The sequence below is a fragment of the Erigeron canadensis genome, chromosome 4 (genome assembly GCF_010389155.1).
Source record: "Erigeron canadensis isolate Cc75 chromosome 4, C_canadensis_v1, whole genome shotgun sequence".
Taxonomy (NCBI): Eukaryota; Viridiplantae; Streptophyta; class Magnoliopsida; order Asterales; family Asteraceae; genus Erigeron; species Erigeron canadensis.
Genome location: NC_057764.1, coordinates 18,756,354 through 18,783,419, shown reverse-complemented (window position 1 = coordinate 18,783,419; position 27,066 = coordinate 18,756,354). Strand labels below are relative to the sequence as shown.

General features: G+C 33.6%; 4 protein-coding genes across 5 annotated transcripts; 1 reads left to right on the top strand and 3 right to left on the bottom strand.

Moving 5' to 3' along the window:
- Positions 1-580: 580 nt before the first annotated feature.
- On the bottom strand, positions 581-4,186 carry LOC122598348 (internal alternative NAD(P)H-ubiquinone oxidoreductase A1, mitochondrial-like). The gene is made up of 8 exons (XM_043770938.1): positions 3,632-4,186; positions 3,194-3,407; positions 2,659-2,819; positions 2,513-2,578; positions 2,236-2,399; positions 1,482-1,596; positions 1,211-1,393; positions 581-833 (listed from the first exon to the last, which is right to left on the bottom strand). Exons 1-8 carry the CDS (start codon positions 4,184-4,186, stop codon positions 678-680), a joined length of 1,614 nt encoding a protein of 537 aa, XP_043626873.1. The 3' UTR covers positions 581-677.
- A 2,175-nt stretch (positions 4,187-6,361) lies between these two features.
- On the bottom strand, positions 6,362-11,892 carry LOC122598063 (endonuclease 1). 2 transcript variants are annotated; one of them, XM_043770673.1, is made up of 9 exons: positions 11,723-11,892; positions 11,410-11,590; positions 11,092-11,199; positions 9,600-9,655; positions 9,383-9,466; positions 9,030-9,125; positions 8,220-8,284; positions 7,172-7,245; positions 6,362-6,656 (listed from the first exon to the last, which is right to left on the bottom strand). In XM_043770673.1, the coding sequence occupies exons 1-9, from the start codon at positions 11,846-11,848 to the stop codon at positions 6,526-6,528; spliced, it is 921 nt and encodes a 306-aa protein (XP_043626608.1). In that variant the 5' UTR covers positions 11,849-11,892; the 3' UTR covers positions 6,362-6,525. The 2 variants fall into 2 exon arrangements, with proteins under 2 accessions (XP_043626608.1, XP_043626609.1); XM_043770674.1 differs by lacking the exon at positions 9,030-9,125.
- Positions 11,893-12,766: 874 nt separating this feature from the next.
- LOC122598647 lies at positions 12,767-14,069 on the bottom strand. The gene is made up of 2 exons (XM_043771234.1): positions 13,757-14,069; positions 12,767-13,581 (listed from the first exon to the last, which is right to left on the bottom strand). The coding sequence occupies exons 1-2, from the start codon at positions 14,040-14,042 to the stop codon at positions 12,794-12,796; spliced, it is 1,074 nt and encodes a 357-aa protein (XP_043627169.1). The 5' UTR covers positions 14,043-14,069; the 3' UTR covers positions 12,767-12,793.
- A 10,818-nt stretch (positions 14,070-24,887) lies between these two features.
- Positions 24,888-26,468, top strand: LOC122597943 (putative F-box protein At3g47150). The gene is made up of 2 exons (XM_043770536.1): positions 24,888-25,282; positions 25,457-26,468. The coding sequence occupies exons 1-2, from the start codon at positions 24,903-24,905 to the stop codon at positions 26,223-26,225; spliced, it is 1,149 nt and encodes a 382-aa protein (XP_043626471.1). The 5' UTR covers positions 24,888-24,902; the 3' UTR covers positions 26,226-26,468.
- Positions 26,469-27,066: the final 598 nt, after the last annotated feature.

The window sequence follows — 27,066 nt, the reverse complement described above, 5'->3', positions numbered from 1 at the left end:
CCTCAAAAATAGCCGGAGAAGGAGCCCGAAAGCCGGGGGTGGCCGGATTGTTGATATAGAAGGTGAGGGGATAGATGGCCCGGAGGTTTTTTTTGGATAGCCGGATTTTTTTTTCCGCAAGTCGAGTGGTGTGAAGAAGAAGAGATAGATGAAAGGAAAGAAAGATCTGCGCGTTTAAATCTATGTAGTCAGTCAGTGGGGTCCACTATTAGCGGCGACGTCGCTGCAAATAGTGGGGTCCATGGCACGTGAAACGGTTGCGTTGAATCTCTGCAGTCTGTCAGTTGGGACCCACTATTTGCGGCGACGTCGCCGCTAATAGTGGGTGGTGAGGTACCCTGTTTGACCTGGTCGTGTTACGCGCTTCGTTTATTAATTTAATGATGCATGCATGTTTGACTTACCAATCGATCAACTGAATCACCACCATTTTTTTGGTCCTCCATGTGAAACTTTTGAACAGGGTTCAATTCAAAGCGGGTATTGCTATCAAAATGCGACATTAATTTAAATGAGGAAACAATTCGATCTTATTTAGAAGGGTTTGTTTTTACAATTCTATGATAATTCAAAACGTGACTATAAAAAATGGATAGCAGAGATATGATCATACTACGGTAAAGTGACAAAATTGATAGTTCCAAATATAATGTAGACTAATCCTCGCAAAAAATGGTTCATCCAATTCTTGTATTATCTCTCCCAAAGACTAGCGTCGTTGCCCAGTTGATCATGACATAAAACCTGTTCCTCCAGCTAACAACACGTGTCAAATAAGCAGAGCGCCAAATCAGCCAACTCACGAACCCTGCCATCGAGACGCCCTTACCAGCCTGATATAAATAAGAGAACTATTATTATAGAAGATCAAAAACATAAGTGTGGTGCTAAATTAAGACCAATACAATATAATGGTCAAAACTCAAAACTAGTTAAAAGTCACATCATCTCTATTTTAAATAACTATGACCTGCATAATTACATTGTTGTTCAAGAAAATAAATTTATTTAGTAGGAATATTAATTTTGTAATGGTAACTAACAAGCTAATTATTATAGAAGAAATGGAAAAAAAAATTGTTTGTCAACAGACAAAAGACAAAAACCAGCCCAGCCAGTACTACAAAAACGACATATTTCAATCTGAGCCTGTTCAGACCCATTACCCAGTGTGCCTTATTCATAAATAGAATTATGTAGAATTTATTACCTTTGCCTGGGTAAGATCAACCAGGGCCTTATAACGCCCCACAGACGCCATGCTTCCTAGATGGTTGTATACAAAAGGATCTCCAAGAGCAACATCTTTTGCAGAATAAGCCTTTCCTGCATTTTGCTTGCCAATCTGTTTATTGAACAAATGTGCAAGATACTTCCCCTGTCTTTCGGCAACCTGTTTTTCACATTATGCAGGCTTCACTCATAAAAAGCGCATTTTGACTTTTTGAAATAAAACATGTCAAATGGAAGACTAAACAAACCTGAGCTAGAGCAGGAAGAACCTGCCTTCCCGTGTCTTCAAGAAAACCAGCACAATCTCCAAGTGCAAAAACATCTTCCACTGAAGGAACTCTTAACCATTCATCAATGCCGATTCTAAACACGCGAACATAGAAAAAAGTTGAGCAGGTTAAACTGGTCAAAAGTCAAAACTCATTTAGTGTGTATTTAAAGGGCTAGAAGCCTACAACATCCTAAATACTTCTCGCTTCGAAAGAAACTACTATAAATATAAAAGTACATGACCCGGACTTGTGGTTTATCAATTTTCAACTTGTCGTCCCTAACGAGAATTTATTACAAGGACAATCCATGTGTTTGATTCTCCCATGTTCATCCCCGTGGTGTAGACTCAAAGGCGAGCTTTGGAAAATTGTCAACCACATTGACGGTCCTTGTTATCAATTCTTGTTAGGGACGATACATATAATACTTGATTGGACAAAAAAGTCTTGGCATGTCTGCCCATTATGAGTTGACATGTTCATCAATATATCCTTTTTGAGCCATTACCCAGCCCACCTATTTTGCCACCAGTATATTGTTTTGGAAAAACCCCAGATATCAGGTCTAACAAGATGAGAAATTAACCATCTGCTAAGAAAAATCCAAGCCACAGTTTTACACTCAGGACCTCCAAAGTCTGGATTAATCAAGTAAGCTCAACTAGCAATTTCTTGCAATACCTAACTCTGTATCAGTAGAATTCTCTGCAGATACAAGCAGGAAATATACCTTCCGCCAGGAGATGCTGGAAACTTCAGTGATTTTGTGAATTCAGAGGGGCCAACTCCAGTCGACCACACCAGAAGTCCATACGGGACAACACTCCCGTCACTAAGAATCAGCTTTTTGGGGTGCACCTCTTTGACAACTCCTCGAACAAGACGTACACCATACTGATAGATGTCATATTAGATATTTCAACTATAATGACACTTTTCAAAATGTATCCATTTCATGGGCCAAAGTGCCAAACCCGTGGAGAAAAAGTGATGCTGAATAAATTTACCTTTGTTAAGTGTTTCAATGCATATTGTCGAAGACGAACATCAAAAGATGACAAAATTTCATTTGCCTGTTGCAAAAACAAGAGACATAACTAATGTAGTCTAACACTATACTTGGAATTAATTTCGAATGAGTAAAAGTAATTACCTCAATGAGGGTGACACGGACATAGTTTTTAACATGGGCATGACGTTGATAAACATCCCTCACTATGAAATCACTCAATTCACCACTAAACTCCACTCCAGTCGGGCCTCCTCCAACGACAACACAGTGCAACATTTGCTCCTTTTCTTCTTCAGATATGCCTGGAAAAGCCACGAGTTTATTCAAATCCTTGACACGCATTAGGCGTACCAAAATAGGAAAAGGGGTAAAAACAGGTACTTTTGTAGCAAAAACATTTTCTGTGAGAATATTATGATACCTCTCTGAAAATTAAGTGTGTTAAATATGATTTTCAATCCAAAAATAATCGGACGTTTATAGACAAAAGGTCACCATAGATTTTATGCAGAAAATTAACCCTTTGGGATGACTTTCAATCCGTTTCAGTATGAACTAACTGTTTTTTCCTTGAAAGATAGTTCATAACATGAATGGTCTCCTCTATAAGTAAACATGTGTTGAAAAGGTTATGAAATAAATCACTTAATTAACCAAAACAGTGCACATTTATTACCAGGAGTTTCAGAGAGCATCAGGTTCAACAGCAATTTTTTCCTTATTTCTTGAGCATGACTAACTTCACGAAGAAAAATGGCATGCTCCTTCACACCTTTTATACCAAAGGTCAGTGGATCGGATCCAGAAGCTATTACAAGCTTGTCATAAGCAACTTTAAACCGGTAGGGTTCATAAGGGAGCCCATTATCGCTAATAGTCTCACAATACACCTGTTCAACCAAAGCAATACCTAAGTTACACAGCCGTTAAGGTAAAAACTAATATGTCATTCTCAATCAGTTTACCTATGGATGACATTTTGACATATGTTTTTGTCTCTAAAGGGTAAAAATGAAGTAGAATAGGTAAATTTGCTTACGAAAATGGGCCATTAATGTTTGGGTTATGTTTAACCAAAATTCATGTGTGTCTATGTGATTAAAGATATACTTACTTCATGTTTATCTGTATCGATGCTGGTGCAGGAAGCAAGATAAAAGTAGGAGTTTGGACCCTTGGACAAAGCTGACTGAACACGTCCAACAGGCTCAGCTACAGAACGGAATTCAAGAGTTCCAACACAAGTCGATGCGAGTAAGGGTGTAAAAACCATGTGATTCCTAGGTGAAATACAAACAATATCGTATATTTTGGTATCAATCCCTTTAAGGAATCTACATGCTCCCCAACCAGAACCAAGAACAACAATTCTAGGCTTATCTCCTGGTTTAGTTGCTTCAAGACTACCATAAGGAGGATTCACAGTTTTTGAACTAGTATGATTCTCACGTGCTCTCTCTGTATGTGCAAATCTATATCCTTGAACTGCACATGTTCCCTTACCCTCAAAATTCATATAATTTACTTTTGTTAAGCTTTGTAGGTACCCTGTTGTGGCAACTGGTTCCTTCTTATCATAAGGAGGAGCATCTTTATTTGGTATGCGGCGGTTGATGGCTCCTGTTCCTGATGATCGTTTCCAATTTCTTGAAAGCCTTACAAATGCCATTACAATTACAAATGAACCACCTTTCAAAGCACGAGATGCTAAATCTGAATTTCTGAAGAATGCAATGGTATTAATATATACAATTATGTATAGAACGATAGTACATTGGCTAACATAACATACATTTCATACCAGAAAAAGGTTAACGTTCTAAAGAAAAACCAGATTTTGCACCAGCAACACATTAGCCCAAAAAACATACTCATATTCAGCATACAAAAGTGAAACAAAACGTAACATAGATTTGTTCATCAAATCTGACAAATTCTAGTCGAATGCAAAAAAATTGAATAATAATAAATGAAATAGTTAAAGAACTTTAGATCATTTTATAAGTCTCATGCAAATGTTCACATCACCTGATCTTCTTAGAGACAAAAAAAGAAAAAAACTTCAGTAAGATCAAAAATGACAAATCACATTGCCCTTTACAAACACACACACAAAAACAATTTATATAAGCTTTGCATATATATTAATCATCTCATTTAGGCAATACAAAATCAGAGATAAAAATTACTCGTATATATTATGAAGAGAAGCTATAATTAAGGCAAACAAATCAAATTTCCATTTTATTGGATCCTAACATTTTATATAATACATTGAAAAAGAAATGTTAATAAATAAAAAAGGAAAGAAAATTATTACCAATTAAGAACACATATGATGATATGATCAGAGAATGTGTAACGAATGTGTGTATGTGTATGTGTGAAAGATGAAAGCTAAAAAATTGTACATTGTATGAATGTCCATGTTAACGCATTCCTGACTTTTGGGACAAAAAGGTAATTGTTTGTTAACTTCTTACTTCTAACTTGTTACCCACGCTCATTTTCGCATTTTGATAATCGAGCAAGTTTGCTTATAAGTTAAAAAATAAAAAAAAAAAGTAAATTAGTAGTTTTTTATTTTTTTTTATTTATTTTTTTTTTTTTTACCTTTTTTTCATTTTTGAACTTTTTTAATAGTTTTATTTTTTAATAAAAACTCATTCCAAAAAATTAAAAAAAGTAATTTACATATGTATATAAGGTACACAATTTAGACTTGTTACAAATAACGAGTTGGTTTTATTTATTTTAACTCTTTTATTTTTTACAATTCTTGGAATGGATTTTTGTTACATACAATAATAAAAAATAAAATAAAATGAAATGAAATAAACAAAGGTAAAATAAAAATAAAAATCACTTTTCCCCTCTTTTAATTTGGTACCACTTTTGAAGTAACTAAGGTAGTTTAGTTACTTTTTTAATTAAAAGATGGTGTCCTAACAAAAAATAATACATTAAGTTATCAAAAGTGTTTATTTGACTTAATAAATAAAAAACAACTGTATTGACATATTCCGTACAAACTGAGAGCCCTAAGCCATATACATAAAAATCATACTCAAAAGTTTCACCACGACATCTAAAATGCATGAAATAACAATCTTCCGTTACAACTGCACCAGATAAACTCATAAAAATAATCTTTCTTTATATATAATAAAAGAAAATTGTCTTACAAAACTATTTTTAGAAAACAACATTATGTGGTATGTTTATATTTTTTTTCCAAAAATTTTATTTTATTTATGATGTCATATTTAATATTGAATATTTTTAAAGATAAATTGTTCATTATAAACTTATTTTAAATTTCTATTTTTATTTAAATTTTTTTTATCTTTTGTTAATGCAATAGGTACTCATATATCTATAATCCCTTATAAAATATATTGGACTCCTTATTTTAGAACAACAATCTATTCAATATCCTCATATTGACCATAATTCATACGTTACTTCTAAGTCTATATCTCTAAACACAATCAGACAAACACCTTACCAAGATCTAACACACAGTCAATTCTTTCTCTCCTTCCTATTTACACATACGCATATTGATTCCCCCACTGTTTTGTATTATTATCACCGTTTAACCGTCGCAACTCTCGTATATATAAATTATGTTAGTCAATTTAATATCTCCAAACCAAGTTATAATATGTCAATAACAAAAATTACATATATTTTTTTTATAATTTTTTTGCTTTTAAAAGTTTTAGTTAAAATACCTGGGTTAAACCCGAGTTTATTAACTAGTTAAATTATCATTAGAGCATAAACAACGATTTAGAGAAATACTAACTTCACTTTTTAATTAATACTTCTAATAATCATATAAAATCAAACATCATAGATAAACATATATAGATATTTTACACTATATGTGTGAGTCTAAAGACTAATTTATCGCTAATATTATTTAGTATCCTTGTTAGTTACATCTCACAACCTAAATATGTTGGTTAATGGCTATGTATATGAGCCATCAAACTTGATTACTCATGTGGCGACTAATCCATCTTCGAATGAATTTGAAACCCCGAAAACGTGATTCAAAATCATTGACAGTCGAACTCCGCCTTGAGCAATTCGTTTCATTACGATTGGCATCCTCGAGTTGAAATAATCATCTGTACATCAATACATGTCAATTGTAATAGCAACTAGGGATAAGCAAAAAAACCGTTGACCCGCGTTTGACCCGGAACCGGTCCGAACCTAAAACTAATACATGATTAAAATCAATGGCTAAAACTAATTGAATTGTTCGTTATTTTGTCAAAGACGAGTTATGAAGGTAAGTTATAAAAAAGTTATAAAATACTAGCATGGTGCTCGCGCAATGCGGCGGCGGTGGCGACAATACGGTGGTGACGGGTGGTGGCGACGACTTATGGTGTAAATGTAATTAATATAGTGGTTAGTGTAGTTATTTTTAGACTTGGGGAAGTGGTGGCCAGTGTAATTTATTTCATTAAGGGTATTTTAAGTATATTAATGGAGATAATTAAATTTGTGAATAAAGAAGATGATGTAGAAAAAGAGTAGGGACATTTTAGTCATATTGCATAGAGTAATTTCAACCTTTCGAAAATAAAAGGGGTTATTCTTTTTATATGTAGGTATAGATTATTTGTATTTTTACCTGATAGAGTTTCACCGGCCTCGACATCTTTGTAACCCCATTTGCATGCCATTTTTATACTTTCCATTGCATACCTTCAATAAGTTATTGATAAAACGTGAATACATCATAGACCCACGTCTAATAAATAAATTTGCTAATATATAACACTAAACACGTCATTTGGTTGCCGGGTTAGAGTCATCTGGGTTTCACCCGGCCAAAAGGTAAGGAATTGATCATTGTAAATTAAACACCATAATAAGCCTAGGTTTTTCCCTAATAATTGTTGTTAAAAAAATCATTTTCAATTTTAGAAAAGTCGATCTTTTTTGACATTAATATAGGCAAATTTATTAGATTCTGAAGCTTTTAAAATACAGGCATGTCAACCTACAATTCTTGAGCCCGTCACTCATTATCGTATACTCTTCGTTTTGTTTTGTGCCAATATATGAGGCAAACGGACAGTTAGTTACACTAGTTATGACCTAGACATGCCAAAAAAAATTCGATTTCGAGAGAATCGGTTTTGAAAAACTGAAAATGAACCGAAAAAACCCCGTTTCTCCCAAGCCGGTTCCGTTTATAGAAAAACTGTTGGTTCTAAACCGGTTTCGGTTTTCGGTTTCTAGAATCGGTCTTTTACCGGTTTCATAACAATTCAGTTTCAGGTTTTTGAGAGAAACTAGGAAAAAAAATAATAAAAAATAAAAAAGAACCAATCAATCTTTTGACCAAAACCAACTGGTTGTGACTAAACCGGGTGGTTTACAACCAAATAAAAAAAACCAGTTTGGTCAAAACCGTTTTTTGATTGTATTGACTAAAACCGGTTTTGGTTTCGGTCTGGAACCGAGTCTTTGGAGAAACCGATTTTTGGCCATGACTATTAGTGAGCCTACGGTATTTCACATTAGTGATCCAAACATTTTCTTTTGTATCTTTTTGCCATCGACTAACGACTATGTTAGTTAAAGAAGACTATCCATACTTCGAAAATAAATAAAAACAAAATATAATTGATCTAAGCAATCTATCTAAAATATATATGAAAGAACCAACTCACTTGTTTACGCAAGTAGAGAGATCGTTACATTCCTTCCAAGATGTGACATCATCAGACCATAGTCCCTAATATTTCACATCCAAAATAAAATAATTACAGAGAAAAATGTTATGAGTAGAATGGATTAAAAACAGTGCCGTCTCTGAGGATTTATGAACCTCGGCTGAGAAAAAAAAAAGGCCCAAATGATAGATGCAACAATTATAATTATATAAACTAAGATATAAAAGCGATAGTAAATGTTATATCAAATTGTTACTTGAGCTTTTTTTTTTTTGTTAAGTATTAATTTTTAATTTTTGGATAATTGTTAAAATTTGTAACGGTCTTGGTTAACAACATATATTTTTATATATATACATAAAAGAAAAAAAATGTCGGACCCTCTAAAAAATCGGACTTCGGCCGGTTGTCCACTTCGTCCTATGCCTAAGCTCCCCGTGATTAAAAATGAGGTAGCATTTGACAACAATTAACAAATGAACGAGCTGTTTCTATTCAGTTGTAAACCTTTCTATTTTTTGATATTCTTTGAGATGTAAGAGTTTAGTATGACTTGGGGAAAGTGGAGTAAAAATCCACATTTTATGATGAAACTCTATTTTTTTTTTAACCCGATAGAATACTTTCAACCGTTAAATTAAATTAATAAAGCAGCCGTTAATTATAAAAAAATAAAAGTTTGCCTAACAAAGTAGTTGCTGCGGTTCAAATGATATATCATATAATGAAATATGATTTTCAATAGAGTGAACATATATTTTATTATAACTTTTTCTCTAAACTTGAATATGATGAGGGAATTCTTACATGTGTGAAATTGGTTTGTATGGATTTTCGTAAAGACTGCATATCTTTTCCATAGAAATCTGCTGCAGCTGTAAGAATTATCTCTCTGTCCCATACCTATTGTTTTATTTATTTGAATGTTTAATTGATTAATTTTATGATAATTTATATAGGGGTTTGCTAAATACAGCCTTTAGGGCTGTGTTTAAAGTGCATAAATTGTTTGTATATTTACCATAAAAATCAGGGGCAGATTTTTAATATGGAAAGTACAAATTTTTTTATGCACGTTAAATACAGCCCTAAGGCTGTATTTAGCATTTTCCATTTATATATGTATGTAATAAGAAAATAAGGCTACATATGTTACTTACATGGTGGAGGTTAGATTTATGCCTGAACCATCTTAAATCAATGGTGTTTCCTCCTTCATCGCTAGTGAATCCAACATGCATTGGCTGATCAAATTATGCATTTAAAACTAATTTTAAAATACTACTCCATACACATATTGATCACAACTAATTAAATTTATGAAATAATTGATTCAAGGAATTAAAGTAACGACGTATAAACAAAATGGAATATTACCTGATGAATATCTCCCATAAAGTGTGACAAAAATAGCAAAGCCTCCGTCATGTTATCTACATTTACAAAAATTTGAAATCTATCAATTAAATTAAAAAAATTGACCTTAAATTTTATTATCTCTACTACATTATAAAACATTTATTTCCTCCAAATTTTTTTAACTTTTTAACAATGTACACCTACTAATGCATAATGTACAATACATCTATATACAACTTAACAACTCATTTTTCTCTCTGCTTAAATCTCAACCACTCATTTTGCTCTCTCATTCATAAATCATTTTATTTCTCTAATTCATTCAAATTTTTTTATCTCAAAAACCGTACATCAATAAATTATAAAAACTATATGGATGTTCTTAAAATTTTATGCTCTTTCATTAGAGATGTCATTCGCTATACTTTCGACGAATTTTTAAATCTGAGGGCGGAGCCTGTACGGCTAAAGCATTTGACTATCACACTCTGTGACATATCACCTCCTATGACCTATCAACAATACTCTATGACCTATCACCCTCACCATCTTACCACCGCAACGCACGGGTACTTTGTCTTGTACACAACAATATATACATTATATGATTGTACTGTAAAACTGTATAATGTATACAGTGTTATGTACAATTAAAAAATGTTATGTATAATAAGAGCATTTCCCGATTCATTATGGTGCAGTATAAAAACGGAAATTATAAATCATAAATGTATAATAAATTTTGATAAGTTTGTTACATTGTGTAGCAAGGGAGTAGGGTTTCTATCAATTATATTTTTTTTAATAACAAATTTTAATTTATGAATGGATATTACTAATATTATCTCCTTATAAAAAAGTTATAGATAAAAGGATGCCTTTAAAACTTGTGATTATTAAAATAGATATAAATGGGCTACCTAACTTATAAAGTGTACTATCTCCGTCCAAAAAAACTTCTATTGAACGTCTTTTGGAAGACAATAATCGTAATTTTTACTTTTTAGTGCAAAACATCCTAAATTTGTAAAAGTCCAAAATAAGCACTTTGGCCTAACCTCACATGATACGATGTGACTCTAAGATACCGTATAAAACAATTTGGCTACCAGCACTTTAAATTTTCTGACAATAAAATATATTATAACTACTATCTCCAATGGGTGTTCTTGGATATCTTTACCGTTAAAACTTGTCTAAAACTAAGGATTTATTGAAGGATGCCCTTACCTAAGGACATGCTCTTACTTGTACTTACCTAATATATTTTTGTTTTTAGTTGGAGGTAAAAGGATATGTAAGGATATTTAAGAATGTTTGTATGGTTAAAGATAAAATTATAGGATTTGAAGAATTTATAAGGATGTATAAGTATGTGTAAAGATATGATGTGACAATTCAAAGACGTCTAAGGGCGTCCTTAGCATTGGAGAGAGCCTTATGCACTAATTAGTTATTAATTGGGTTGAACTTAGTCGAATTCGAAAGATATGATATTTATGAAACTTACATCTTCGATCTGAAGTCCCGTGGTGATAATGTGATAGCTGAGAGGTGAAGTTTTTGATAGCTCCGGCAACACACATATCTTTGCCTCCATTTGTATCGTGACAATCCCCTATTATAACATATAACGTCGACAACTCTTTTATATTCTGTATTTTACATTACATTAATAAATAAGCTAGTTATACGTTCACCATACAACTCAATTACTATGAAGCATGATTTCATAGATAAAGAATAGTCCCAAGGGAACATATATATAGTTGCAAAATAATTAATTCAAAATAACAAAAGGAAATAAGAGGGATATAGAATATGGTACTAGAATAATCAAAGGAGCATGCATTATCAGGGGTATCGATGAAGTGAAGAGGACTAGTCCACCGGTAGCGGTACCAATGCCTGATTTGGTCCGGCCACACACACAAAGCCGATAGGTTACCGTTCACATAATCCGGCAACAACATCTGTACAGCGTGTGCGGCTTCTGGTACAAGTAAATCCTATCATACATATCCACCAAATTAATTACTAATGGAAAGATATATTCATTGGTACAAAAAGGATCGAAAACATATTATAATGCGTATAACAATGATTAATGAACCAAAATAACACTCAAAATATATACGTACTTGTGCTATTTGGCATGTCATGATGTGTCCCTCTTTGCTCCATGCTTGAACACCAACAATTCCATGAATCCAAACAAATCCTATAAAGGAAATAAAACATAATCTTAAAAAGCCAAATCTCTCCATATTGTCTATTTTCCAAAAGATATGATGGTTTTATCAAATGTTGACATTGGCTGGTGAGCCAAGTAATTTGTTTTATATATATAGATAGATGTATAGATGACACACTAAAAGCAATTCGTTGAGTGCAAGTTCAAACTTACTCCAAAATTGTTATTGCTTTTAAGCACCATCATCGATAATTAAACGTACAGTACTATATATATATTGAGAGTCCCACAAACAAATACCTATATTAATTGGGAGTATATGCCTAACTAGATAACAACATATATATATGGTGATTTCTTTACGTCTTAATTAATTTTATGTTTCAAACCAGAGATGGGCTGAACATCTGGAAGTACCAAAACAGAGCCGAAAACTTACTAAAACTACAACAATTGCCCAACATCCCAAAAAAGTGAGTCACTTTAGTTTCGATTCATCTAAATTGTCGTGAAGCTTAGTTGGGGTCAGTATAGTTATATTTGTAATTCGTTTAAAAAACTTTTATGTATCAAGAGAACCCTCTATAGCACTATGTAATGGGGTAACCTATAATTCAACCCTGATATGAACTATTAAAAAATCTGTCCCATTTTAGATTTTTAGTAAGTGTACTTCAGCTTTGTGGCCAATTGGACCAAGTATATGCTCTCCAAGTTTTTCCATTTAGTTCAATCCACATTTATTTTCGTCCAATTTAACTATTTAAGACACATATTGTCTCATTTGAGCCAACAATTTTACAATGATATTGGTGAAATCTAGTTATTAGATAGCCAAGAAAAGACAAATATTAAAATGTATGTATTAGATTCCAGAGATATGTAATACAAAAATGCAAAAGTAACTAAAAAGAACACAATACATATGAATTAAACACAAATTAATCAATCAATACCAGACAATAACAACCATTAAGAGAGAGATTAATAAAGCAATATAAATGTAAGAAGATACTAATTATTTCTTGCATGTAATTCCATTCCCTCCACCTTTGCAGTCAAGCATTCCATAATCCATCTTTAGGGACTCATCTTCAGTACTCTTAATATTATTATCAGGAGAGAACACACAAAGAGCACAATCACTTGCAAGAAGTGAACTAGTCTTGTACTTGTCATCGCCACCAACAACTGGCATTGCCACTCCTGGTTTTGCTGGATTCTCAAAATCCAGACGATAAGTTCTGCCAACAATCCCTTCAACTTGAGACGATAAACCAAAGAATCGGAATTGTACTTCCAAATGAGCAAAACTATCATTTTCAGGAATCTGATAATTATGTATCTTACTATCCTCTTCTGATACTGGAATCACATTAACTGATATTTCAGCAAGATCCGGTATATTAATAGTTAAACTATTGGCTGGTGAAGTCCTTTCCACTTGTATTTCTCCTTCTGTTGAATTCCATTCAGAAGAATGGCCTTCTGGAATGATCAATTCCTTTCCATCGAATGATAACTTAAGGTGATCAACATTATCATTCCATTTTTCGGCCTTGGTTGCTTCAAGGGTGAAATTATGTTGACCAAATTTGAGACCCAATGCTTGGATCCATGTATAGTCACGAGTTCTGCCTTCAGGCCTAAGTCCAATAAAACGTGCGTTGATTTGGAGATCAGAATCAGAGATTAAACTAAAATGCTCGTTGCTTTTCCCATGAAAATAGAACACAATACCATCCCCACCTATGAAACGCGGGTCGTAGCAGGCTGCTCCAGGTCCATTGCAATTTGGCTTACGAGCTATGATCACATGGACACAAAAGAAAAGGTTTATATAAATTTCCATACATTAGTTGTCATCTTGATTTATGTCAAACGAAAATGAGCAAAACTGGGTTTGATCCAATATTAAAGATAACTACTTAATTAGTTGCAAATGATAATTGCATATTGCATAGTAAGGTTTTATACTTACATTTACATACGGCCTCACATTTGGGAGAGTAACAATCAAGGAAGCATGCTTTGTCTTTCGGGTTCTTTGGTTTAACCTTAGGACATTCAGCTGGACACTTGATACGCTTCATGAAACACCTGCTTTTGCGACTCTTGCACGTTAAAAGCTCTTGTACTGGTTTCACGGGTTTAGGAGGCTTAATACGCTTAACCTTATTACCGGATGCAGCTTCAGTTGCCATCGAAGCCAACATTACATGTAAGAATAAAATTATTACTAAGCTTTTAACTCCAAACATCTTCATTTTAAGTTCTATAAGTTAACTATTTTGATCAAGTTATGAAACTTGAGATGAAAATGATAATGATAAAAATGGTCTATATATACACAAGCTCTATATATTGCAAATCTACGGAAGTGAGTTTGCAACTAACTTTGAAATATTAAAGGCTGGCATGGTTGCAAATTGTGTTTGGCCAATTAAAGTTGGGTCTTTCGGGATTTCCTTGAAGTCTTTAGTGTTATATCACCAAATTTACTCAAAGTTAAATTTGAATATTGAGGCTTTATACTTAATACTTTTTAGTGGAATATCGATCAACTATCAAGTATGTTGATAACGAGATATTAAAAAGTAGACAAATGGTAGATCATTTATCTTAACAAAAGGAATTATTATTATTATTATTCAATATATATGTATCAACGGTAAGAGAACTTCACCAATGAAACCAAACGTAAACGAAAATCTAGTAATGACTTCTTGCTAAATGCAAGCAGTCATTTAGTGTAGCTAACATGTATCTGCAAAAACTCTAAAATTTCCAAGGCATTACAAACCCAATTTGATCGTATAATACGGATTACAGAGTATCAATGAATACTTCACAAGAGAATTTGATTTTGGATTAATAGCACCTATAATCTTCGTTAGAACCTATAACACTATGGGCTCAGCATATTGAGACTATGGGCTCAGCATACACCAACAAATTAAATACTGCATTTCAAATCAGTATCCAAACAATGGCTCTCTCTCATTTCTCACGACCCTTCTTTCCCCAAACTCCATTTCTCTCGCTCTCTCGCCACCAACCGCTCCGCACTGCTCATAACCGCTTACGATTACAGACCGAAAAACAACACTTTCTGTCAGCACCTCTTGATGGTGGGTTAGTATTATTTACTTCTGATGCTTACTCAATCAATTTTTCTTTCGTTATAAATCCCGCCACTCGTAAGGTTTTCAAGCTCCCTGATCCTAGTAAAGATACCCAGTCAGCTTCTTGTACTTATTTCTTTGGGTTCCACCAGTCTAGAAATGAACATTATGTGCTATACAGCAGGATGCCTTGGAAATTTAGAGACGATGGTGACGTTATTGTAAATGATGTCGAGTTTATGATTTACACTTTGTGGACTAATTCTTGGAGAAAAGTTGGTGTTAAGGAAGAGGACCTTACTATTAATAAGCCGTTGTACTTGAACCTCACAACAAAATTTTGGCCTTTGATTTAACAACAGAGAAGTTTTCCATGATAGACATTCCTCTGGATATCAATGATAGTCTAGGACTAGGACCACATGAAATGAAGACTGTCTGATTTGCTAATAGGAGTGCGGGGAGTGTCAAACCGAAAAATCCTTACCTCATGGATATCAATGGTTGTTTAGGACTTTTTTGTCATGATCGTGTAGTGGAAAGGAACAAATTGTATCTTTGGATATTACAAGACTAAGATAGCCGTGTTTGGGTTAAAGAAGCTGTTACATTCTCAGATTCTTGTGGCGATTTAAATGGTATGTACCCGGTAGATTCTGGTGTTGGTATGGACAAGGTAGTGTTTTTCTTACCGATATTTGACTTGAAGACTAAAAGTTTTAAGCTTGTAGAATTCAGTCTCGATAAGCAAGTTTTACGCGCTAAAATGCAGTTTAGTGCATTTAGCAGCTATGTTGAAAGCATCTTGCATTTAGAGAAGAATGAGAAAGGGCTTCATGAAGATGATTGATAGGTTCCTTTATAAAGTGAAGGTTACTATTGTAGAAGGTTTTTGAAGGTACATGCTTTTTATTATGCAAGTAGCTTTGCAATTATTTGGTATGTTGTTGGCAGTACTACTACTAGTTGATATCTGTTCTTTTTAGGTTTATAATGATGTTATGTAGTGTTGTTATAGCCCCTATTGAAGCATGTAATTGTAGTCCTGAACAATTCGAGTGTTGGTAAAATGCTTTATAGTAGCTCTAAGAAATCTAGGATTGTCGTATGCTTTTAATTGTCTTTTGTTTGATTAAAAGTTATAAAGTCTCAAATGATGGTGTCCATGGAGATATTTGTGTAGATTGATACATTATGTTGGATTGCTGAAGGGAAAGTGAAACCTGTAATAAACGGATACTTTCCTTTGTCGGGAGCAGGGAGGGTCACAAAGCTTATGGAAACCAGTGCACATATGGGAGTTTGGGCTAGCTTCGTTTCGCCTGTGTCCGGTATTGTGTAACTTGGTTAGTAAGCATTACTGGTTTAGAAAGCACCCAACGAAATGCCTGTTCTTTTCTTGGTTGGTTGGACTGTAGATATTCATAGTAGGTTTCATATTTTCGTTGAACCAGAACATAAATTGGAAAACAAGTTACATCTGAGTGTTTTTTTGCATCATTTGACCGATTAAATGATTTCAAAAATTCAAACTGTTTTCTTATGTAACGTTTTCAAAAATCTAAAATATATATCGAGTGTAGAGAATCACCAAAGACTTAAAGTATCAGTACCCAAGTAGATTCTTCTTGACTCTTGAAAACCCTGGGCATTTGTATTTAAAAAATGATGGACTGTCTACAGTAGGGTCTATTGACAGCAAGTGTAGCTCTCATTTGCATAATGTAAGGTCAACATTAATCACGTTAGGCTTCTATCAAATTGTGATGAGCAGTTGCTAATTGGATGTGTTGTGGGATTAGGTTACAGAATTGTGTAGTTCATGATGAAACTACTTTTTGAATTGGGCAGGATTCAAGTTTTGGTTTCATGGATCATGATGATCTTGTTTTGTAGCCTTTTAGTGTAGCTTACTATTTAGTTTAGTGTCACATGTTTAATTGTTTTTGTATATGTTTGGAAGTTTCAAGTCCAATTCAAAAAGTAGTTTCATCATGAACTACACAGACACCATGGCCTGCTAAAAGTAACTTTTTTAACTACAGTTTCGATAAGTAGGTCGTTGATAATGTTTGAGACAAGTCTTTACATCTTTTTAGTTCACTACTCATGCTTACCGAAAAAGTTGTGATTTAACAGAAGCTATCATAGTGTGCAATCTCTTAATAAAAAACTTGTCGTGGTAGAGCATATTCCGTTCGATTCATTGTAACATGATGAAAATAAGTCGTACTTCTGAAACTTCATGTCATTTGGGGCATAACATTAGTTATAGCATCACAAAAGTACAAAACTATAAATATAACTCCTGAATTACAAAGGTGGTGTTTCAGGCACTACATAGAGCTTCAATTGCCAAGCTTTTAACGACATTAGGACATGGGTTGCCAAATTTAGCTGTTGAAACAGGAACTGGACACTTTTGCTTTCCGATACAATCCTGCACTTTTCATCAAATGGGCATTAATAGGTTTTACTACCTTGATCCTAATTTCATTGAAACCTTGTATATAATACTAAATGATATACATAAGGTTGAGCTTAGTCTATCCTGTTGGATTAAGTCATTGATAACTATAATGATAAACAAGCAAATTGATAATTCTGCTACCTTTCAGCAACCGAATATACATCTGCATGACAAAGGCCTTGAGCAAACATGTCGCAATCTCCTTTTGGATTTACAAAGCTAACAAAATGAACTGATGCACAGACTTAGTCAAATGTTAATCAAACTTCAGGGGGTTCAGAACTGGAACCAGAGTTTGGTTTCTAGACGTCAACTGGAATGGAATATACTCTGAAACATGGCCACACACCACCTGCTCAGTCTGTGTCATAACATACCTTTAATTTTCTTATTTTCTACAATGATTTTCAAATCAAAATTCTGGGTTTTATATAACCAAGAACAAACACATTCTGTACAACGTTGTGTGGCATATTGTCAAACTATGTATTGACATACCTTTAAGCTGGTTTCTTGTTGGGTGACTGACATGTTTAGGAACTGTTGAGATCCCTTTTGTAATGTTAAAAATGGAAATTAATGGTAGGTTACATGAACACCCTATGTTATTGCGTTCGAAATCTTGCTTAATCGTTTCAATTTTGTTGAATTTTTGTATTTGTGAAAGTTAACCAATCTTGTTGCATTTGAAAAAAAAAAATGATAATCAACATTCCTTTAAGAGAATACTCTTATATTGGCATCTGTACAATTACAACAATATGAAGATTGAAGGGTCAAATTTTTGAATAAGAAAACATAATGTAAAACCAACTTAAGTTTCAACTTGTAAATGGAGTTAAACCCATCAAAGTTCTATTAAACCACATAAGTCACTCAACATTTGTGTGTTATCTTGCGCACTAATTCCTATTGTAGCAAAATAAATCACTACCATGCTTCATCGAAACCGCGGCAGACCACAATCACAATCACTACCGTGATCCGCATTGTAGTCAGTGTGATAGCCAATAGCCATACATGATGGATCCGAGTGATCGATGATAGCACAATTATTAGAGTGAGCTAGCATGTTAAGTTGTCATTGGATTTATCTATACTTCAACACTACTTTGTTCGTTTTGGAGAAAAGGTAACAGATTTTAGTTAGTTGCAGACCTCAATAATACAATTTTGACTATAATTTTGGTAACAGATTTTGTCCATCTTAGAGAAAATGTACCTCTATAATAATCAACTAGAAAGTCTTTGAAGTAAATAATCAACTAGAAAGTCTTTCATATCAAACGACTATCCCTTTTAGTTGGGACTTTTTATCTGGAAGTTAGTTAATTCATATTATATAACCATGTACATATCTTATCATTTAGTTTGCATCTTAGATGCTTTCTTTTGGTTTATTGACTTATTGCATCCGGTTTTTGAGTTACTTTCCTAATATTGAAACCTTTCTACGATGAAACCACAAAGGACGTGCTTATTGCTTCACTATAGATACATCTGAAACGTAACGAACTTTTGATATATGTCTCAGCTTTGAATCTTTGTTTTTGATTTTTTTATAACATGATTTTGTAAATACAGGTTTGATCAGAAAATATACCAAGAAACATTATTAATAAAAGCTCTTGCAAAACATTTCAATGCAAGACTGCTTATAGTTGATTCATTTTATTGTCTGATGTAAGTCTTCTATGTTACTATCAAGCGACACTTACCTCCATTATTAATTAGTTGGGTCATTTCGACCAAATTCTAATTAAACTTCGGTTGTTTATATTTTTAGGGAAGGGTGTGACTGCGGTTATGCTTGCTGCTGTCGAGAGAAAAGAGAAGTTTTGAGGTTCTTTGTCTTACTTTTGTTGGCCAGTGGGAAACACACCAAAGAAGAAAGAGAGGAAAAGATCGAGTTTGAAAAAACATTCATCATTTCATTTCAATTTTTGTTGTAGTGCATGGATTTATGTAAGTTTATTTAATTACAACTTTAGGCCTCTCCTTATAGGCGCGTTTTGGGGCGTCCGACGCATATCGACGTCGTGACGGTATTAGCACGGCCCGTGTCGACCCCTGCGTCCTTGTCGTTTGTTCTAACTTTGAACGCGCATTTTGGTTGGTTTGTGGGCCCGAGTCGACGATGAACGGTTAAAAAAAAACATAAACAAACCATTGAAGATGTGTGTAGGAGAATAGGAGATCGATATATACATATGGATATACACATTGAAGAAGATGATGTACATATAATACTAAATTAATACTTATTTTCATTTTAACCCGACTTTATTATATTTTGCAAACTAACTGTTACAATTTTAAAAGTTTACTTCTAACCCCCAAACTTATATATAGATTTTTAGTAATTATAAAATATTTGTTAATTAATTTGTTTTTAAGTTAGTTTAATTTTGTATAAGAAAAATAATATGTAATGTTTTATTTTTAAGTAATGTTATGTATTTGTTCAATTTTTTAAAAAAGAAAAATAAAATAATGGATGAATTGTAGAAGAATTAGTAAAGAAGTGGGTAGTATAAGGAGGAGGGTGTTCGTGGGGTGTTTTAGGAGAGAGAAAGCAGGAAGAAGTGGGGAAAAAGTGACTCCTATAAGGAGAGACCTTAGAGTGCAGGAATAAAGCTTTTAAAGGTACGTGGAAATATAGAGAAACAGTGGAGCATTACTGTTGTTATACGAGGAGTGTTAAATCATAGTATTACAATTATAGAATGATATTCATATTAGTCCTAATTAAATGTTGTGAACCGATCCTTACAACCATTAGCGTAACATAGATTTATAAAACATACTAGCTTATGATCTATGTATTAATCAGGTTGAACCCAATCTAAACTGTGTCGAAATTTCTTATTTGAAACTTTTAACGGGTTGGGTTAAGATTGAAAGTGTTCTACCTGCCAATCCGACGTGGGTCGACCCGATCGACCACCCCAATTTGAGTAGACCATTTACCTTAAGTTATTATATTGAATTGATGATCTTAGCTTGTGATATACCTTAAGTTAAGACTTTGAACATTTTATAAGCCTAAAATGATATTAAAATAGAAATCTACAAAAAGAACTATTATTATAAGAAAAAGTACTTCCGCTGAAATATAAGGTTTTAGACGTTGTTAGGCTTAGAACGATATGCCATAAAATAATAAAATAGTTGAAACACATCATCATAATGTATATCAAGATTTTTTCGTACGGGCTAGACAAGCAAGTTGGTTATCGACCCAATTATTATATATGATGATTGATGAAGGTGTTATATGTTCATCAGTGGTGGTCATATCTCAATCTTCGCATTTCTTATCAGTTCTAACAGACGGGTTTGTATCAATCGGACATGAAGAAAATGACGTTACAAATAAAACTTGACATGCACATAAAAACAATATACATATATATATATATATGATGGAGGAGCAAATAAGAAATGGATGTTAATTTTAACAATGAAGGTGTTAGATAAAGTAAATGAAGCAACAATAAAAACTATCACTCGATGGAAACATAATGTGTTATCATTCTAATCGTATTGTTATTTCATAAATCATAGTGTAAATAATGTATATATTGGAAAGGGGAAGATGTGGATGGATGGATGCATTGTTAAACTGAAAAAGGGTACAAGGCTGTAAGATTAGGGAATATTAATTGTACTCTATTAAGAGTAGTAGGGTAGTAATTAATGGGGCGGGTATTGTCGGAAATCTCAATCTTCATCCCTGTACCCGATTTCTATTTGTAATCCCATCCCCATCCCCATCGGGGAATTAAAATGCATCCCCATATCCGTCCCATCGGGTATCAAGGATCCCCGGCGGGTATCGGGGTTACCTTTTTTGGATAAATATAAATTTATCACTTCTTCCACTAGTTGTCATGCCAACAAAAAATGTGTCTTTCAAGTAAGCCTTTACCCAGAAGTGACGCAACTTATACATGTTTCCCAACCAACTCTTTTCATCAATGTGATATTTCTCCTTTAACTCTTCCCATCCTTTTTCAAAATCTTCAATATTTTAGATTTTAACCCACGTATTATAAGTATCTTGAAAGTCATCATATTGAGTACGTAAGGGTTGAAGATGTTCCAAAACATGCTTTCGAATATGCCAAGCACAATAGCGATGCCTTATTTTGGGAAATACATTTGTAATTGCTTTACCCATAGCCAAATCTTGGTCTGTGATTATTGAAACGGGTGGGGAATCATGCATGCATTTCAGAAAATGTTCAAATAACCATGTAAAAGTTCGGTCTCATTTTCCAACAGGGCGCCTCCAAACAGTATAGATTGGTTATGGTGGTTAACGCCAACAAATGGAGCAAATGGTAAGCTAAATTTATTTGTTTTGTAAGTCACGTCAAAAACAACAACATCTCCAAAATGATTAAAAGACGATCGCGACCTACCATCAGCCCAAAGCACACTTCTAAATGTCCCATCACTATTCAGGTCCATTGCAAAGTAACAATCTTTATCAATCACGGCTTTTTTCTGAAAATGCATGATAATTCCGTGACATTCTTTGCCCAAGTTAATTTTCCTTTCACCACTAATAATTGAAGAACATTGAACTCGTGTGAGCTTGTCCTCTTGGTCACCATTATACACATTCACTATTTTAGTGATGTCACTAGGTTTGAGACCTGCTTTTGACAACAAAGTTATGAGATTTCGACATTCTTTGGAACGGTGAAATACCTTGTGAGACCATTGTTGTGGGGCTCTTGATGGGTCATCTAAAGGATGATCACAATCAAGGAATTTGTCGACAACCCAAGTTCCTGCCTCAGACAAAGTTTACTTGTAGCATCGCATTACACCCTATCCGCTTAATACAACGTGGCTTGGCATCATCTTTCATTCGCTTAACATTTTTGTAACCTTGCTTGTTACATACATATACTTGCCGATATATTTCATTTGTGACTGCATGTTTGTTATTGTAATGCCTTCGAATACCAAAACCTTTGAATAGACCATATTCATTGTAAAAAGCATAAGCATCATCTGAGCTATTAAAACTTTTTTCAATTATGAAGCATCCAAAATATTGGGTGAAAAAATCGGTTGTCTCAATTTCATTTTCATCTGTAGGAAATAACCATCATTATCGATATCATATATTTTATCTAATTAAGGCACTAACTAAACAATTTCACTAACTACGAATATACCATAGATAATCAATTTAATTTGTATCTGAACTAATAAAGTGTATTTTCAAACTTGGTCGGACCTCGATTTCTTCTTCATCATGGATAAGATGACCGTTTTTGTCGATATCATCTATCAATGTTTCATCTGATTAATTGTAAAAAAAATGATATTCAATTAATATGTACCAAATTAATAAAAAAGAAATGGATAAAAGTGATCAGATAGCTAGCGACTTTTGAAAAAAAAAAGTTTTAGCTAAACCTGGTTGTATGTTAATTTCTTCTTCACTATGCACATGATATCCATCTTTATTGATAGAAGTCTCTGCTTCGTAATTCATTTCCCTAGGAAGTTTTTTTTATAACTAAACTAAAATAAAACATAATGAAATTAATCAATATATAATTGTGATAAAATATTGGTGGGGGATAAAAATTTTGGCGCCTTGGGGAGGCGAAGCATTTGCCGCCTAATTTATTGGAAGAAGAATGTACAATTTTAGTAGCTCCCTTATGTGATCTTGAAGAAATAGATTAGAAATGACCGTGTAAATTACTAAATCATCCTTTGCAGTACGTATAATGGGTATTGTCCACAATACCTATTATTTCCCCAAAACTAATATATATGTTAGATAAATGATTGTCAAAGTGTAATACATAAAAAGTATTAGACAAAAGAGATCTTAATATATAGAAAGAACTTAAAGAGATCTTAATAAATGTATAGAAAGAAAACTTAAAGAGATCTTAATAAATGTATATAGTGTTTTTGGGTTCGGGTATGAGAATTGGGGATTTACGGTTTTCCATCCCTGTCCCCATCCCTATCGGGGAATAGATTTACGTCTCAATACCTGTCCTCATCCCTGGTCAACTCGGGGATTCCCCGGCCAAATCGGGTGCAGATATCGAATTCTCCATCTGGTGTGAGTATTTTTGCCATCCTTATGCATTAGATAAAGCTATATTGAATTCTCAAAAGGAAAAATAACACTACTCAGTCCTGAACTTGTCAAGATTTGCACTTTTCGTTTTTAGAGTGAAAAATTAAAAAAAAAAATTCTTGAACTTGACACTTTTTTCACTTTTGGTTACCACCTCTAACTGCGTTAATTTTTTTTTCCACATTTCATCCTTCTCATTTTTTTCACTTTGATAAGTTTGACAAAATGATTATTCGCCTTTAATTGTATCAATTTGAATCTTAATATAATCATTGATGATAAGACACAATTATAGTATGCAAGTAAACTAAAACTGTACTTCATGATTATGTATAACCCGAGCTACGCACGGGTATTGCTCTAGTTAGTTCTGTTTGTTATAAATTTTTAAAAGTGAATTTGATGTTTTGTTTATTCTTGTCATGTAGCTTAAGGAAGAATTTCTAATTATATTCCATCAAACTTTTTTAAAATCTTTGAACCAAATAGCCCGGAATAATTGATACTTATAATAAAACTTCCTAAAATTTTTTTTAAGAACAAATTTGTAGTGTTTGATAAAACTAAATAATGAAATTAGGAAAAAAAAAATAGTGATATACACTTGTCCGATAGTTATGATATTATAAGGATTATTAAGATAATTGTTAAGAGAATATATCATCCCTTAATTATATTAGTACGAGGTATACATTTCATGTTTTTTCAGCTATAATGTTATACGATTTACATTTTTATAATGTTGACGGTTAGTGGATAGGAGACATCTAATTGGTCAATGATCCCTTTTGAGTCAAAAATGGCTTGTTATCCTTCGCCCTTCGGTACCCTGAAATGAAAAACCACACCTGAAACTTTGCTGATTGTGCCACCTTTATAATCATATCGAATCATTAATGTTCATTAAGGATAATAAAAAAAGTATACTTGACTCGAAGGCTGGAAACCCAACTTTTTGGGCAGGGTTTCAGTTCGAGTTCTCTGGAAACCCAACTTTTTGGCTTTGTTGTGTTTAGTTATTTGAAGGCTAAAGTAGCAATTATAGAATGTCTTAATTTATTTTCCATCCAAATCTGGTAGAAACTTTGACACCAAAAAACTTTAAATTCTTCTTCCTTTTCTATTCTTTTCCTCTAATTAGAAAACTTAAAAATGCAAAAAGTAAAAATGTAAGATTATTCATTTCCTTTCTTCCCCTCTCTATTCTAAAATAACTAAAAAGAATGAGAAATGATATTAGTATCATTGTTTTTTATTATTCTACCACACAGTACTAATATTACAACACTGTACAAGTTGATAATGCATGCGGTACATGAATAAAAAATTGTGGTACTAATTTAGGGATCCATCCGATTGGTCAACATTTTTTGTCCATTCTCAAACCATTTCTCTGTAGAATTCTACCATGGAAAAATTGAAAGCCCTAACCCTCAATGAAAAAGAAGATGTTAACCAAACAACTGCTACCAGCATTTTATTCCCAAATGAAATCATTCAAGACATCCTTTCCAGGCTCCCAATCAAACCCTTACTCCAATTCAAATCAGTATCCAAACAATGGCTCTCTCTCATTTCTCACGACCCTTCTTTCCCCAAACTCCATTTCTCTCGCTCTCTCGCCACCAACCGCGCTGCTCTTCTCGTCACCGCTTACGATTACAGGACCGAAAAACGACACTTTCTGTCAGCACCTGTTGATGGTGGGTCAGTCACTCACCTCATTGCACTTGACAATGCTCCTCCTTGTGATAAGGAACCTACAACAGAGGCTCAACATCTCAATGGGTTAGTCTTGTTTACTTCTAATGCTTTAGATTGCAAGTTTGCTTTCGTTATAAATCCCGCTACTCGTAAGGTTTTCAAAGTCCCTGACCCTACTGAAGATACCGAGTTTGTTCCATGTAGTTATTTCTTTGGGTTCCACCAGTCTAAAAATGAACATTGTGTATTATCCATTAGGAGGCCTTACCCCAAAATCCGCAAGCTTAGTTTTATGGAATGTGTGGACATGCGTGACATTACGCCGACTGCTATCGAGTTTATGATTTACTCTTTGTCGACTTATTCTTGGAGAAAGGTTGATGTTAAGGAGGAGGACCTTCCTATTGATATTTTTGGCAAGGACTGGTACCTTGGCTCCATACCTAGTGTTTGTGTCAATAGTGTTATACATATGATGCTTGAAATTCCCAACAAAATTTTGGCCTTTGATTTGATGACAGACAAGTTTTCCACAATTGACATTCCTTGGGATGCTATTCCCCGAGAAATTTTGACTACATGGTTTGATAGTAGGGGCATGAGAAATGTTAAAGCGAATGAACCTTATCTCATGGATATCAATGGTTGTCTAGGCCTTGTTTGTCATGATCGTGTAGTGGAAAGAAACAAAATGTATCTTTGGATATTACAAGACTATGAAAGTCGTGTTTGGGTTGAAGAATCTGTTACATTCACTGAGTCTTGGAGTAATTTAAGTAATATGTACCCAGTAGATTCTGTTGTTGGTATGGACAAGGTGCTGTTTTCAATACGTAGGATATCTTTGGATGAGGTGATTGTACCCATATATGACATGAAAACTAAAGGTGTTCAGCTTGTACGATTCACTCTCAGTCAGGAGTTTTTACGCTCTAATACAATGGAGTTTGGTGAAGTTAGGAGTTATGTTGAAAGCATCTTGCCTTTAGAGAAGAATGAGGAAGGACTTCATGAAGATGATAATTAGGTTCCGTTATAAAGTGAAGGTTATCGTGGCAGAAGGTCTTCAAAAGTACGTGCTTCTTATTATGCAGGTCAGTTTTGCAGTTATTTGGTATTTGTTGGCTGTACTAGTTGATATCTGTTCTTTTTAGGTTTATGATGTTATGTTTGTAATCCTGAACAAAGTCTAACGTTGGTAAAATGCTTTATAGTAGCGCTAAGAAATCTTGGATTGTCGTATGCTTTTAATAGAGTTTTCTTTGATTAACTGCTATGGAGTCTTAAATGATATTGTCCAACGACTAGGGTTGGTGTCCAGTTGATCAAACTTGTTCCTCTAGCTAACAAGACGTGTAAATAAGCAGAGTGCAAAATCAGCCAGCTCACGAACCCTGCCTTCGAGACTCCCTTACCAGCCTGACGTAAATAAGATAACCATTGTTATAGAAGATCAAAAATATGAGTTTGGTGTTATTCCAGATTCTACTTTATATTTCTCAAGTTAAGACCAATACAATATCATGGTCTAATCAAGAAACCTCCATGACGATGTGAATTGTGGTTGTGATTTCAACCAATTTACTTATGGATGGGGCCATTTAGGTTGTCTTTTCATCCAAACAGGTCAAATAAAAAGTTTGGCTGATGGGAACTGTCAAACTGGTTAAAAGTCACATCAGGTTTATTTTAAATAACTATGACCTACATTGTTGTTCAAAAGACTAAACTTATTTAGTAAAAATAAAAATTACATTTGTAATCGTAACTAACAAAGTAACAAGCTAATTATTTATATAAAAAATGGAGCAAAAGTTGTTCATCGACCAACCAAACACGACCTAGCCAGTACTACAAAAAATATAATT